Source organism: Crinia signifera, chromosome 3 (assembly GCF_055691185.1).
Source record: "Crinia signifera chromosome 3, ASM5569118v1, whole genome shotgun sequence".
In the NCBI taxonomy this organism is placed as follows: Eukaryota; Metazoa; Chordata; class Amphibia; order Anura; family Myobatrachidae; genus Crinia; species Crinia signifera.
The window spans coordinates 207719271-207733092 of NC_139219.1; the positions used below are offsets into that span (position 1 = coordinate 207719271).

Here is a 13822-nt window from a genome sequence, read left to right on the forward strand (position 1 = left end):
GCAGGGGCGGGCTGGGCCGGGGGGCAGGGTGCCATGTGCCCCCCGGGCCGCTTACCCAGTTAGTGCTGTGGGCCGTGACGCTGTCCATTGTATTCCTTCCTGCATTTAACACTCCTCCTGAGTGTCAACTGCTCCGCGGCTACAGAAAAATGGCCGCCGGCCCCCTGCACTGAGGACATGTCCTCAGTGCCGAACAACTGCCTTGACTGCCTCCAGCAACAGCCAAATATAAGTCAATCTGCACGTATGACCGAGGACAGAGGGGGAAGAGAGGAGATGGCAGGTTCAGACTCGGACACATGCTGCTTTGCAGCGTGAAGATAGGTGCAGGGCTGGGGAGGTCGGGTGTCTGTGCCTTGTTTTATTGTTTTAATAGGATGAGGTGCCTATATATATATATATATATATATATATATATATATATATATATATATATATAGCTATGTATGTGTGAGCCTGTGGAGTACTGTTGTTTTTATACATGGGAGCAGCCTGTGTTGTCCTCCTGTTATTATGCAGGAGGAGCAGCCTGTGGTGTCCTTGTATTATGCAGATGGAGCTGCCTGTGGTGTCCTGTTTTTGTTGTTGTTATTATGCAGGTGTTTTTCTCAGCCCCAGTCCAGAGCACAGGCCCATAAGAAACCCCGCCCCCACCCCCCCCCCCCCCTTCACCTCTGATGGAGCAAATGTTTAAATTTTTTTTTTTTTACCGATCACGCATTGCGATCGTAACTTCGGTGGGGGGGGTTCTTATGGGCCTGTGCTCTGGACTTGCCCCCTGGGCTAAAAGTTGCCAGCCAGCCCCTGGATGTTGGCACTCAAAGGGTTAAAATAAAGTTTGGGTCCAGTAACAGTGTTTCAAAAGAAGAAAATCTGCTCTTTTCACTGAAATCATTTGGATATCTAGATTCAGTAAATCTGCATGTTACAACTTCAATGAAGAACCAGGGGTTCAGATTCCTGGGTCGGATGACCCACACCATGCACCCATATAAAATACCACCTACCACTATGTCAACCCGCTGTTTACCTCAGACTGGCAGAAATCACTGAAAAAACTGCCTTAACTGCAGAGGTGTCCCCAGAACATGATGCAAACACCATGTTTCTGAAGACCTGCTCATGAGCACTGGTACAATGCCAGAGTCTACTTCACTGCCACAAAGATAGCAGCCCAATTGGAGCTTGCACATGGGCCGTCTATTGTAGCTGACCTGCAAAATTAGGAAGCTACAATGCAGAAAGTATAGTAATTGACATTCTGTGCATAAAAAAACAACAGTCTCGCATATGCCTCCTTTTCGAAGGGTGCGTGTGGCTTTTTTAAATGTATTAAACTCATCATTGGTTTTTATCAACCAGGGTGACCAAAGAGCATAATTGTAAATGAAAACATTCAGACATAAACAACTATCATAAAAAAAGTTCTCCCACATAGGTTTCACACCATTCAAGGTGATGGTGAACGAGGAGTCTCACAGTGTAAAGACAATGGTGCTTACACGAAGTGAGGTACAATATGTACAGGCTCACAAAAAGGTTTATTTAGACTGGAAAGAACTTGTACCTTTCATCACATGCAAAGAACTCCATACATTAGTATAGCGGTGCTCACATACTGGCTTAATCAAAAATGGGCGATTGAAGAAAATATAAAATTGCCACTCTCTAAGAGTGTTGAGAGAGACGTCTGTCTCCTCATTCATCGTCACCTTGAATGGTGTGAAACCTATGTGGAGTACTTTTTATGACTGTTGTTTATATCTGAATATGACTGATTGTGTGATTTCATTTACAATTATGTTCTTTGGTCACCCTGGTTGATGAGGACCAATGAGGAGTTGAACATACATCTAATACGCCTTTTCCACTAGCAGAAATAACCCGGTAATCTCTGCGGGGACGCGCTTCTACCTGAGTTTTTCTGCTAGTAGAAATGCTCCCTGTCAAAAAAACCTGGTTTGCATTCCCCGGCAATCCTACCCATGTAATGATCAGGGTAGCACCCGGATTCAAGGGTAGTGGAAACGCTCCCTAACTGGATTATTTGACTGGCATTGTTAAAATCTTAACTGATTGGTGCTGCTGGGGCGCTGGTGAGTGATGTCATCACTCAGAGCCCCGCAGACAGCGCACATGGTATGGAGGACAGCGTTCTGCGCACATGTGCTGCATGTCTGTCCTGCCGACTTTCCCCTGCTGCATAAGAGGCTGCTCCAGCAGCCACCTTCCACTCTGCCGCCAGCACCACAGGCTGCCCCAGTGGACACTGCTGTTCATCCCGCAGCACAACATCATTATGGCTGCCAGCAATTGGTCTGATGCTGAAGTGAAGGAGATGCTGCTCATTAGGGCAGAGGAGGAAATCAAGCGCCAGGTGACTGGTACCGTAAAAGAAGCGATTATGTACAGAAATAGCAAGTGCTTAACAAATTGAAATCACTGAAGAGGCAGTACACAAAGTTCTCTGACCAGAACAGGAAAAAAAGCGTTGAAGCATGTGTCGATTGGGTCCATTACGATCTATGCTGCAGTGCATTTGGCAACACAGCTCTGAGTAATCCTTCACACAACTTTTAAGGTAATCACCAAGTGCCTTTTGCTAATACAATCTTCATGGTCAAGGAGCAAAAAGGAAACTCACGTGTCAACCAGTTTTGCACATTTGGGAGGACATACCCTCTTCCCTCATTATAGCGCTAGGAATTCCACCCTCCAATTCAGGACAGTAAAACATCTGTCCAATTTGTGCGCACAATCTGAGTACCCATAGGGCGCCTACTGGTATTTTTTCCAATTTGTTTCTTCTGTTGAGGGCGGCATCCCTCTACCAGAAGGCAGCCACTTGCACACAGCACACACACACACTTGTCCCTAGCGCTCAAAGCCTGTTGCTCATCTGAGTAATCCTGTGACACTGTCATCCTCGTTGGCCAGCCAGATGGAGAGTAGCCAGGAGCCACCTGACACACAGTCCACCATGGCAATGTCACTGTGCTGCCCAACTTCTCCGCTCCTGATTTCGAAAGATGGCGATGAATAGTGCAGTCTACTCGATAGGTCGGTCTTGTCCAACACCGTACAGTCCATGGTGGAGCAGGGGTCCGAGACAACAACATAGCAGCCGATTCGAAAACAAACACCAAAACTGCGCTCAAATAGTAAGTAAAAAAAATCATTTTCCCAGTAATCAACGGTATATGTTGCAGAGTGCCGCAAGTGTGCAGGTGGGATAGGGCTGCAAGCACATGTCTGCAAACATCTCTGCTATTTTAGGTTTATAGGTGTTTTTTGTTTGTTCCACTTGCAGTTTACAACGTGCCGCCAATGATGAAAAAACTAAAAACTGTTCCGAACAAGCAGCGAGAGCTTTCTCTTCCATAGTAATAGAACAACTGCGGGGGAAATGGACTCTGACATGCAGGCCAATGAGGATGCTCGTGTGGAGAAGTTTTTAGCAAATGAAAGACAGCTGCAGCATTCTTTCTTGAATCAATTAAAGGACATGCAGGACAGACAAGTGGAACGGATATTTAATTGTGTGTATAAGCCGCCTCTGCATTATCCGCTACATGTTCCACAGGCCCCAGCATACCCAGCACACCATGAGTATGCATATGGCCAATACAGCCACGCCCCAGCACAACTAGCTACCACCCGACTACTGGTGCTAGCTACACCCCCAACACTTCCACTAGCTATGCCTCCAGCACTGCTACCAGTGCCCCACTAAACCCAGAGTATAGTGAGGCAAACACCACTAGCCGTGACAACACGTCTACTACACTGCTGCCAAACCTAGACTCCCTTGAATTTACGGTATATCGTATTTTGCCATAAAAAAATATCTGTTTTTTCTTTGGTATCCTTTTTCTTATTGCATTATTGCAATAAGAATGCTTAATGCATCTATTGCATTCAGTCGCCTTGTAGGGTTTAACCAAACTGAACCCACACCTTGCATTTTTTTTAATTTTATGGTCACTTGTTTTTTAACATGTTTACGTGCACTTTTTTAAAATTTATATGTACGCCAAAGGCTCAGGTATACAGCAAACATTTTACCTTAACATGTCTTTTCATGTCTTGTATGAAGACACTTTTGAAAGTTCCAAAGATTTAAGTTTTGGGAGTAAGAAAAAAAAAATTATGTTATTTTAAAAGAAATGAGTGTGGGCTCTCCTTCTAATATGGTAATCTTTTTAATGTTGGCCTTTTTGGTGTAATGGTGGCCCTGTTTTGTGACCTCCCCTGGTAAAGCCCTTTAAAAAGACATTTTCTTATGTAATATATAGGGGAAAAAAGGCCTTACCCGGGTAAAGTGTAAAAGGGGCTGATCAGGCAATTTACCGGGTAGCACTGTAGTGGAAATGTGTGTCTTACCCATGTCCAAACCGGGTTCGAATCGGGTACAATTTACCGGGTCTGACCCAGGTTGCTAGTGGAAAAGGGGTATAGGAAGCCACACGCATCTCTCAAAAACGAGGGATATGAGAGAATTGATTTCTGCGCAGAATATGAATGACTATACTTTCTGCTTTCTTTTTTCCATGTTAGTCAGTGATGTGTAGCACTGTTACAGTATAGTGGTAACCTTGCAAGAAAGTAAGCCCCAAATCTCAAGTATTTTCCTGTTTCTTGCAAGAGGGTATTATTTTGGATAAGAAATAATTCATAATTAGCACAAATAATTACATTAGAACTCATCTCTTTACAATATTACTTATAGATTATACATATATATATGTTCTTCCCTTGAGTATTAAAAGTAAAGAGAATAGTATAGCAAGATGATAAAATATATGGTAAGCAATAATACACGACGTCACTTATATAAACTCTTACCTTAAGCAAATTTATATAGTAATCTATTTCTATGCGACAATAAAGCAAAAAGTGGAAAACAAAAATTTGATGGCTCTTAATGTGCAGAAAAAAAAATGTTTTCCAACACACCATTTCAGAGGAGCACATATCTCCTTAACCACTTTGATGCACATTATTCACACTGACAGCCTGAGGACTGACATACTTACTTCCCAATGTTTTCAGGGAGTGCTTGCAGTGAGATATCATTAATGGAAAGGCATGTGAGGCTTTCTAGGTTGGGAAAACTTTCAGGTAACCTGGCAAACAAAAACACAAAATTACTTAATGCTCCAAGCATTTATCATAAGGGTGGCAAATTGGAGGTTCTCTTTATACTTATATGATATAAAAAGGGAAATATCACAATGTGTTTTCATAAACTATCTAAAAATAAAAAATGTAAAAGTATTTACACACATACATATACACACACATATATATATATATATATATATATATATATATATATATATATATATACATATACACACATACACATACATACACACACACACACATACATAGAATATTGAAGGTGGGGAAACACTTTCTCACACCCATATTCTGGAAAGATTTTCAGAATAGGTCATATTTTTACTTGCAATTCATCATTTGTGGTGTATCTGATCATGTGCCCCTGTGGTCTTGCCTACATTGGCAATACCATACGCAAATTCAAAGAGCGCATGGCACTACACAGAATTGCCATCCGTAAGGCCTATGAAGGTAAAAGCATAGATCAGCCAGTAGCCAGGCACTTTGTACAAATGAAGCATAGCCCGGCCACAATTCGATATAAAATCATCGATGGAGTACTTACTAATTATACGTGGTGGAGACCGGGCAAGAACACTTTTACAAAAAGAGGCTAAGTGGAATTACCTCCTGAATACGGTTAATCATACGGACTGAATGAACAATTACATTTTAACTGTTTCTTATAGATCACATACACCTACAGCTATATGTTATTACTTTGCAGCTATATACTAGTTCTGTGATTTGCATCAGTGATACGCTGGTTACTTGTAGTATTCTCCTGCCTATTGATTTTGATAATTAATAGTATTTAAGATTCTTTCTTTTCACTATTTTTCTAGCATCACGTTACCTAGTAACCGATTGACGCTTAGGACGTCATGACGGGTGCGCCAAGGCGCCCACGTGCACGCCAGCGGGAGCGGCGGACAGACCGCAGCATGCAACGGGTGAAAGTGACTAATTAAAGCATTTGTGTTCTGTATATTTGTTTGCTTTTGATGAAAATTCCAACAGAGAATTGAATGAATTAGCTTCTGTATTTATTTCTGTAAATGCCGCCACCCCCTGCCGTCATCTATCTATCTAAATGATATTTATCTAAATAACTATATCTATATATACACACATATACATACATATACACACACACACACACATACACACACACATATACATACACACACACATATATATACATACACACGCATAAATAGTTACATGAGTTGCACTTTAAAATATCAAATTGTCACTGTACAGACAGGTCAAAGTAGAGCTATTTATTAGGACACAGAAAATTACCTTGTAAGAGGATTCCCGCTAAAATCTGCTACTTGGAGTGCTTTACAGAAGGAGATGCTCTCTGGAATTTCTGGAATGTCTGAAAAACATTTTACATTGACAATTTAAAAAATATATCTTAATGAATAAAATAATGCCTTTATACAATTTACAACCAAAACAAGGTGTGAAGGGTGGTTATCTGCGCACCAAGTATATTGTGCGGAACTAGCGGCTGCGCTTATCACGAGACCGGCCCAATGGTGGGTTAATATGAGCAAATTGGATAGTGCTGCGCTCGGCTCTTTTGTGGTTGTGTGTGACTAACAATCCATTCCCCTTTTAATGCATACAAGTGTCCAGTTTGCTTTTGCTGCTGCTGCACTTCAGCAGTGTGTACTATTACCCAATTTTTCATCTATGATGACCCCCAAGTCCTTCTCTACAGCAGAATTCCCTATAACAAGTCAATTTAGCCTATAAGTAGCTTGTTCATTTTTGTTCCCATAATGAATTACTTTACATTTATCAACGTTAAACTGCATTTTCCACCTTTCCAGTTTAAGTCACTTTGTAGTGCTTCCACATGCTCTCCTGAGTTAATTTCCTTACTCAAATTCGTGTCCTCCACCAATATTATAATTTTACTCACTATGGGCCTTATTCTAGTTCACTCTGACAAAATCCTTCTAGGATGGACAAAACCATGTGCACTGCAGGTGGGGCAGATGTAACTTGTGCAGAGATAATTAGATTTGGGTGGGGTTTAGTGAGCTCTATATTGCAGTGTAAAAATAAAGCAGTCAGTATTTACCCTGCACAGAAACAAAATTACTCACCCAAATCTAACTCTCTCTGCACATGTTACATCTGCCCCCCTGCAGTGCACATGGTTTTGTCCATCTAAGAAGGATTTTGTCAGAAAGAGTGAACTAGAATAAGGCCCTATGTCACTTCCAATATCATTAATGAATATATGAAACAAGGTGGGTCCCAATAATGGACCTTGCATGACTCAACTTTGGTCCTCACCACACAGCTGAAATGTATGCCAGTCTCCACTACTCTCTGTCCCAGATTGTGCAACCAGTTTTTAATCCAATTTACAAATTTGATCTTCTAACCCGAAATTAACTAGTTTCATTAATAACCTTTTATGAGGCACCGTGTCAAAAGCTTTAGCGAAATCAAGCATTATTACACAATCAACAGATTTCCCTAAATCCAGCCCCCTACTGACAGGGATCGCCAGAATGTCCTCGCTGGTGATCGCCGGCGCTCCATCTGACTGGGACGCGCGTGCCAGTCCGGTACCGTCCCAGAGTTTGATTCCTCAAATAGCAGATATAATGGTAGTGCTATGACAAAACTAAATCCTTTTAGTATCCTAGGGTGTATGTCGGCCAGGCCAGGCGACTTGTCACTATTTAGTGTTGGCACATGGTTGTGCAGCGTTCCTGGGGAGGAGGTACTGGATGTCAGGGAGCCCGGTTCTGGTGGAGCGTTGCTACTGAGAAGGAAAGTCTACATGTCTGGGAACCCGGTGCCTGTGTCTGTTGGTGGAGGTGCTTTGCGGGATGCGTAGTTTGCCGGGGAAGGTTGCAGTGTAGGCGGTTCTGGACCTGCAGTGTGTCAGCCCCGCGGGTGAGTAAAGCGTTGTAGGCCGAATTAGTTTGCCCATGTTGCCTGTGCTGCTCACTGCCACAGGGGATGCGGCTGGTCTAGCGGTCAGTGTGTGCGGTCAGTCTCATAAAGGGACCTGCTGGTGGTACACGCCAATGGATCCACCCTCACTTACATGTGCCTTCTCTGTCCACACTGTCACTTCCTGCTTTCCGGCTGTGCTCATTACAACCAAACAAGTTTGTTTTCTTTGCATACAATAAATACACATACTAAGGATTTATTTAACAGTACTTCATTACAGTGACACACTGATTCATTGGGAGGGGCAATCAATCAGCAGCAGAGAAGACCTTGGCCATGGAGGGCCTCTGGACTGGAAGACACTGCTGCCAATGCTCCGTTCTCAGTCACTATATGCTACCACATATAAAATACATTGATTTATGCACAGGTGGAAAGTGTTCCATAATTGCTGCAAGAGATACTATTTTGACAAAGCAGTTCCATTGCGGTAATGCCAGCAGGTTTTTTTCTCTTAAAAAAAAGGTTAATGTTGTGATGTTGAACACATACACAAAACATGGACTATCAAGATGGATTCAGTATTGAATCCCGGCGGTCGGGATCCCGGCGTTCAGAATCCCGACAGCCGAAATGCCGACAAGGGGGGGACGTGGATCGCCCCCCCCCCCCCCTTGCGGGCTCACTGTGCTCGCCACGCAGCGGGCCCGGTGCCTCGCTACGCTCGGCACACTAATTTATTCTCCCTCCAGGGGTGTCGTGGACACCCACGGAGGGAGAAAGTGTCGGCATTTCGGCGGTCGGGATTCCAGCGTCGGGATTCTGAACGCCGGGATCCCGACCGCCGGGATGGTAACTGCATCCCATCAAGATCCAACCATGGGTTAAAATGGACAAACCACTGTAAGGAATCCAGCTTTGCAACAGGAACCGTGTTACACAAATTTGTGATTAATGGTAAACCTACTGGGAAAACTAGTCACTACATAAAGATGCCACATACACAGTGCGATGGTCGGATGAGTTTGGAACTCTAAATGCAAATCGCATGCAGCATGCTTCAGTATGGCTTGGGATGCGATGTTCCCTCCTGTGCATCACATATCGTAAAGTAGATAAGGTATTTGCAGGCAGCACTTTCAGTACTAGATCACAGTCTAGTTCAAATCGCATGCTAATTTTGCATATTGAACTAGATGGGATGCGGAGTAGTACAAAAACGCACACTGCACATATCACAACGTGTGTCCACACCTTGAGTGAGATAAAATAAACTTATTGTGTGTAACAGTGATGTAAAAAAGTATTTCAGATACTGCATAATTATTATTGTTCCAGATATTGACCTCTTTATAGCCTCAAGCTAAAATGTAGTTGATTTGTGCAGATAAGCAGGAAAACAATTCTCAAATGCTTTTATAATAAAATACGAGGCTGGATTGAAAAGTAATGGCTATAAGTTTGTTATTTGTGAACACATTTGAACACTTTGTTTTGTACATAACTCAGTTTATCCTCTATGTAATGCACTATTCACATTTCAACGTAGTCCCCATCCCTTTCCACGCATGTGCACCAACGCTTGACGAGTCAGGCAAACCCGTCGAAGAAGAAAGCTGGTGGTTGTTGTCGACACCAGGAAAGAACAGCAGCTCTCACCTCTTCGTAAAAGTTGAATTGTTGACCCTTAAGCTGCTCTTTCATCTTTAGGAAGAGGTGAAAGTCGCAGGGAACAAGGTTGGGGTTGTACAACGGGTGTGGCAGAACCCCCTTTAACTGCAGGCGCTGCACCACTCTTCCAAAAGATGAAAGAGCACCTTAAGGGTCAACACTTCAACTCGGACGATAGTTTGTGTATTCAATTAGTGATAATTTTTCACCTAGGTGGAAAATCTGAACTCTTTTATTGGAGAGAAAAGGGCTTTGCGATATTCAATTTTAGGGATAATATACATTCTAAATGAAAAGAAAAAAAAAAAATCGGAAAAGGTGAAAAACACCTGGATCGGCGAATTAGCTGGCATTCCACATCTGTTTGCCACATTGCCAGTAAAATTAAGTCCATTTTCCCTGCTTTTTGAGGCATTTTACAACAATATATTTTCACTGAAGTAATAAAAACTTAAAATGTATTGGTAAAAAAATGTCCTAAATAGCTGCGAAAACTGACAATTTAATAATCTGGGGTGCAGATTAGTTCAGTTTTTTTGCCTATGCGGAAAAAAACAAAACACTAATGAACACCCCCCTTCCCCCCACCCTTAGTAAACAAGACACTTAGAGACAGCCCCACTCTCCCCCCACCTTATCACCTGACACCACGTTGCCTCGCCCCAGCCCCTCTTGCTCCCCATGGAATGACCCATCACCTCCCTTATCTTGCTCCCCATCAACCCCTCCTCTCTTCCAGTTGTCTCTCCCCAGTCACCTCACTCTACGTTAACTCACACCCTCTATCCCTGTTGCCTCATTCCTTCCCCACCCCATCGGTTTCCTCTTTTTCGCTCCACACTAGTCACCTTTTCCCTCTCTTCTACTATATGTCCTCTCTCCCCCCTCACCCTCTCTCACCTACATATTGTCTCCTCTTTTTCTCTTCTCTCCCTTCCCTACCCCATCTGTCTCACCTCTCTCTCTCTCTTTGCCCCTAGTCTTTCTTCTTCTTCCCTACACTTCCCCTCTTTCCTCCCTTTCTCTAAGTGTCTCTCCCACCACAATAATAAAAAAAGCACAATCTGTGAGAGGGACCCATAAACCATGGAGTAGGACCCAACTTTTTAAAGCGAGAGGTCCCCGGGACCCACACATTTTTCAATAACTGCGATCAATAAATCATAGTGAAAACTCATACCAAAATTATGGACATTTAAACACATTTAAGCATACTAATCCTGATGTAGCCTCTGGAGTATTCCTAGTCTGGTATGACTGATAGAAGAAGCAGGAGCAGCTACTGCTTTATCATGGAGTCCTTTGCTGCAGGTGTTGATTAATTAGGACACTAGTATATATGTAAACGACTGGTAATCTTTGCAAAGGTAGGGGCAATTTACCTTCAACCTGGACCATGCAAAAATGACGAAAGATTTAATGAATTAATAGAAAGATTTAGTGTATGAATAGAAAGATTTAATGAATGACACTTTTCCAGCCTTCATTACTATGCACCGGGTCACATGTGATATCACCATGCAGCAGGCCTGAATGGAAAAGGTCTTATGATTCCCATGGGAGTATACAATGATGCATACACATTCGGCACGATATGCAGGTTCTGTAGTTTCTGATATGGCCAATTACTGCCCTAGAGCAATATTTGCACAGTCTCCAACCTGTTGCATGTGAGCAACCAGTAACTTGCAGACATATTTTGGGTAGTCTTACAGCAATCACCTGACTGCGAAGGCCAGAAAGTAGGGCGGCATGACAGACATCAACAAGCAGCATCCATACTCCCACGAATCCGGTATCAACACGGAGAGAGCCCAGCACTCATTCAAGTACAGCAGCTGTACTTCACCAAGACCTCACATGAGTTATATACACGATCCAAGTGGGGCTCAATGATACATATGGATGGAGCCGCTCTCATTCAGCGGAGTCTGGCACGTCCCTGTCGGTCGGTTGGAGGTGTAAAAAGGTGTGCGGCACAGTCTGCTATTTTAGAAAACGATCTACCTAATCTTGCGTGAAATTTGGACAAGCAATTCCAAACTTTGAGCAGTATGTGTCTGTAGATTACATATGACACAATAAGGACATAGAGTTTTTATCCCTGAAGTAATAAAAATTTGTGAGCAAACATTTATCCATAGAAATTAAACACCATTTTCAAATGAATATAATAAGTCTAAAAGAAAGATAATTATTTTACAGGCAATAAATCAGATATGGGCTTTGTTCTGCTTAATGAAAAGCAGGATCTGTCTGTGTGCCTGTACGATTTATATTAAATCCTTAAATACACTGCTTCTATAAGAAATCCAAAGCACTAACATTTTCTTTTGATGAATAGAAGTTTTTTACAGAGATATTCCATCTCTGATCCAAAGTATTCTGGGAACAGCAAAACAATAAATCTTTTTAAACAACTCATGCATTATTCAGCACCACAAGTGACATTTCTTATATTGGAATCAAGGAGCAATAATTCCCTTTCCAGGGCAGTTGATGTGCTTTATTAGAAATGACCCAAACAATCCGATGCATAGATGATTTTCCCAGGATTCGGTACAGTGTGCCTTAGACAAGGGTCCATTCGTTCGGGGAATAACGCCTGACAACAAGGCTGGAACACAGAACTCTCTTGGTTGAGGCCAGATGTTCTGCAGCATATGCTGTAATAATGCATGCACAACCAAAAGACAGATACTTAATCCCAACTGCGTCATGACTCAAAGACCAATGCAAAACATGTAAGGCTAAACATAATCCCAGCAACCAAATGCAAAAGATTTTATTTAGCAAAGGCTGCTCACTTTGTTCTGTATTGCTCTTGTATAACTTACACTTCAAAAATCTCTTATTGAAAATTAAAGTTTTATTAATGTGCATGTTTTATGATGTAATAGTTACAGTATTTCACCAAATCCCTGTTTTGCTTGCATGTACTACATCATGAAAGCTGTAACTGTTTAGGGTACTTTACAATAACTTATTCTAATCAGAGAGCCGAAAAGCCACCTGTCTGTCATATGTTTTAAGTATAACAACATAAACCTACGACAATGGGAACAGTGCAGAGTGATCGCAGATTCAATGAGCAGATGATTACAGAGAGATTTGTTGTTTGCAGCAAAATTTTGTTACATGCAGTTTTCATTGGAAATCATTGTTCCCCGTCAGCCACAAGGGCTGTGACAGCAGCAATGTGCCATTAGATAACCTTGTGACAGATTGTCAGCATTGCTTGTTTTGACTGCAAAAAGTGATGTTCAGAAATGTTACTGTCACGCCAGCCTACAAACTCACTCCCACTTCTGTGCAGACAGTGTGCTTTATGCACGATCCATTGTATTCAGATCTCCCCAGTCTATTGTAAAGCCTTAACACTGCCCTAAGACAAGTATACTTTGTACTGAAACCTCCTTTTAAAATGAACTAATTTTTTACTAAAACAAATACAGAAGAATATTTGACATATATAGCCTTCCAAATGCATCAAGTACAGAGTGTATATAGTGATATACTTTGTCATTACTAATGGAGTACTGTAAAAGATAATTTAAATGGCACCCCACATTTGCCCTCTGAGTGAGAGTGCAAGGGGGGGGGGGGGAGAGAGAGACAGAGTTCGAGAGAGAGAGAGAGACAGAGACAGAGTTCGAGAGAGAGAGAGACAGACAGAGTTCGAGAGAGAGAGAGAGAGAGAGACAGACAGAGTTCGAGAGAGAGAGAGACAGACAGAGTTCGAGAGAGAGAGACAGACAGAGTTCGAGAGAGAGAGACAGACAGAGTTCGAGAGAGAGAGACAGACAGAGTTCGAGAGAGAGAGACAGACAGAGTTCGAGAGAGAGAGACAGACAGACAGAGTTCGAGAGAGAGAGAGAGACAGAGTTCGAGAGAGAGAGACAGACAGACAGAGACAGACAGAGACAGACATCTAGAAGAAACAGGGACAAATGTGGCGCTTCATAGTGCAGCTAAAACGTGGTTTACTAGAAGACCAACACATAGCTCCAGACCAATAAAAGCAATTTGCTCATACCATATAGCAGGGGTCTTCAACCCATGGCCCGTGGGCCACGAGTGGCCCGCCGAGTAGTTT

General features: G+C 42.5%; 1 protein-coding gene and 1 long non-coding RNA gene across 2 annotated transcripts in view; one reads left to right on the plus strand and one right to left on the minus strand.

Annotated features, from left to right (window-relative positions):
• The window catches only part of LOC146064147 (uncharacterized), a 338403-nt gene that overhangs the window by 192349 nt on the left and 132232 nt on the right, over positions 1-13822 (plus strand). The gene's annotated exons all lie outside the window — the stretch shown is intronic.
• LRRC1 (leucine rich repeat containing 1) overlaps positions 1-13822 on the minus strand; it is a 132292-nt gene that overhangs the window by 72907 nt on the left and 45563 nt on the right. Inside the window, exons 3-4 of the mRNA XM_083177325.1 lie at positions 6430-6508; positions 5037-5126 (exon numbers count right to left, since the gene is read on the minus strand). Of these exons, the coding sequence (XP_083033451.1) occupies positions 5037-5126; positions 6430-6508 (169 nt within the window). The remainder of the gene's footprint in view (positions 1-5036; positions 5127-6429; positions 6509-13822) is intronic.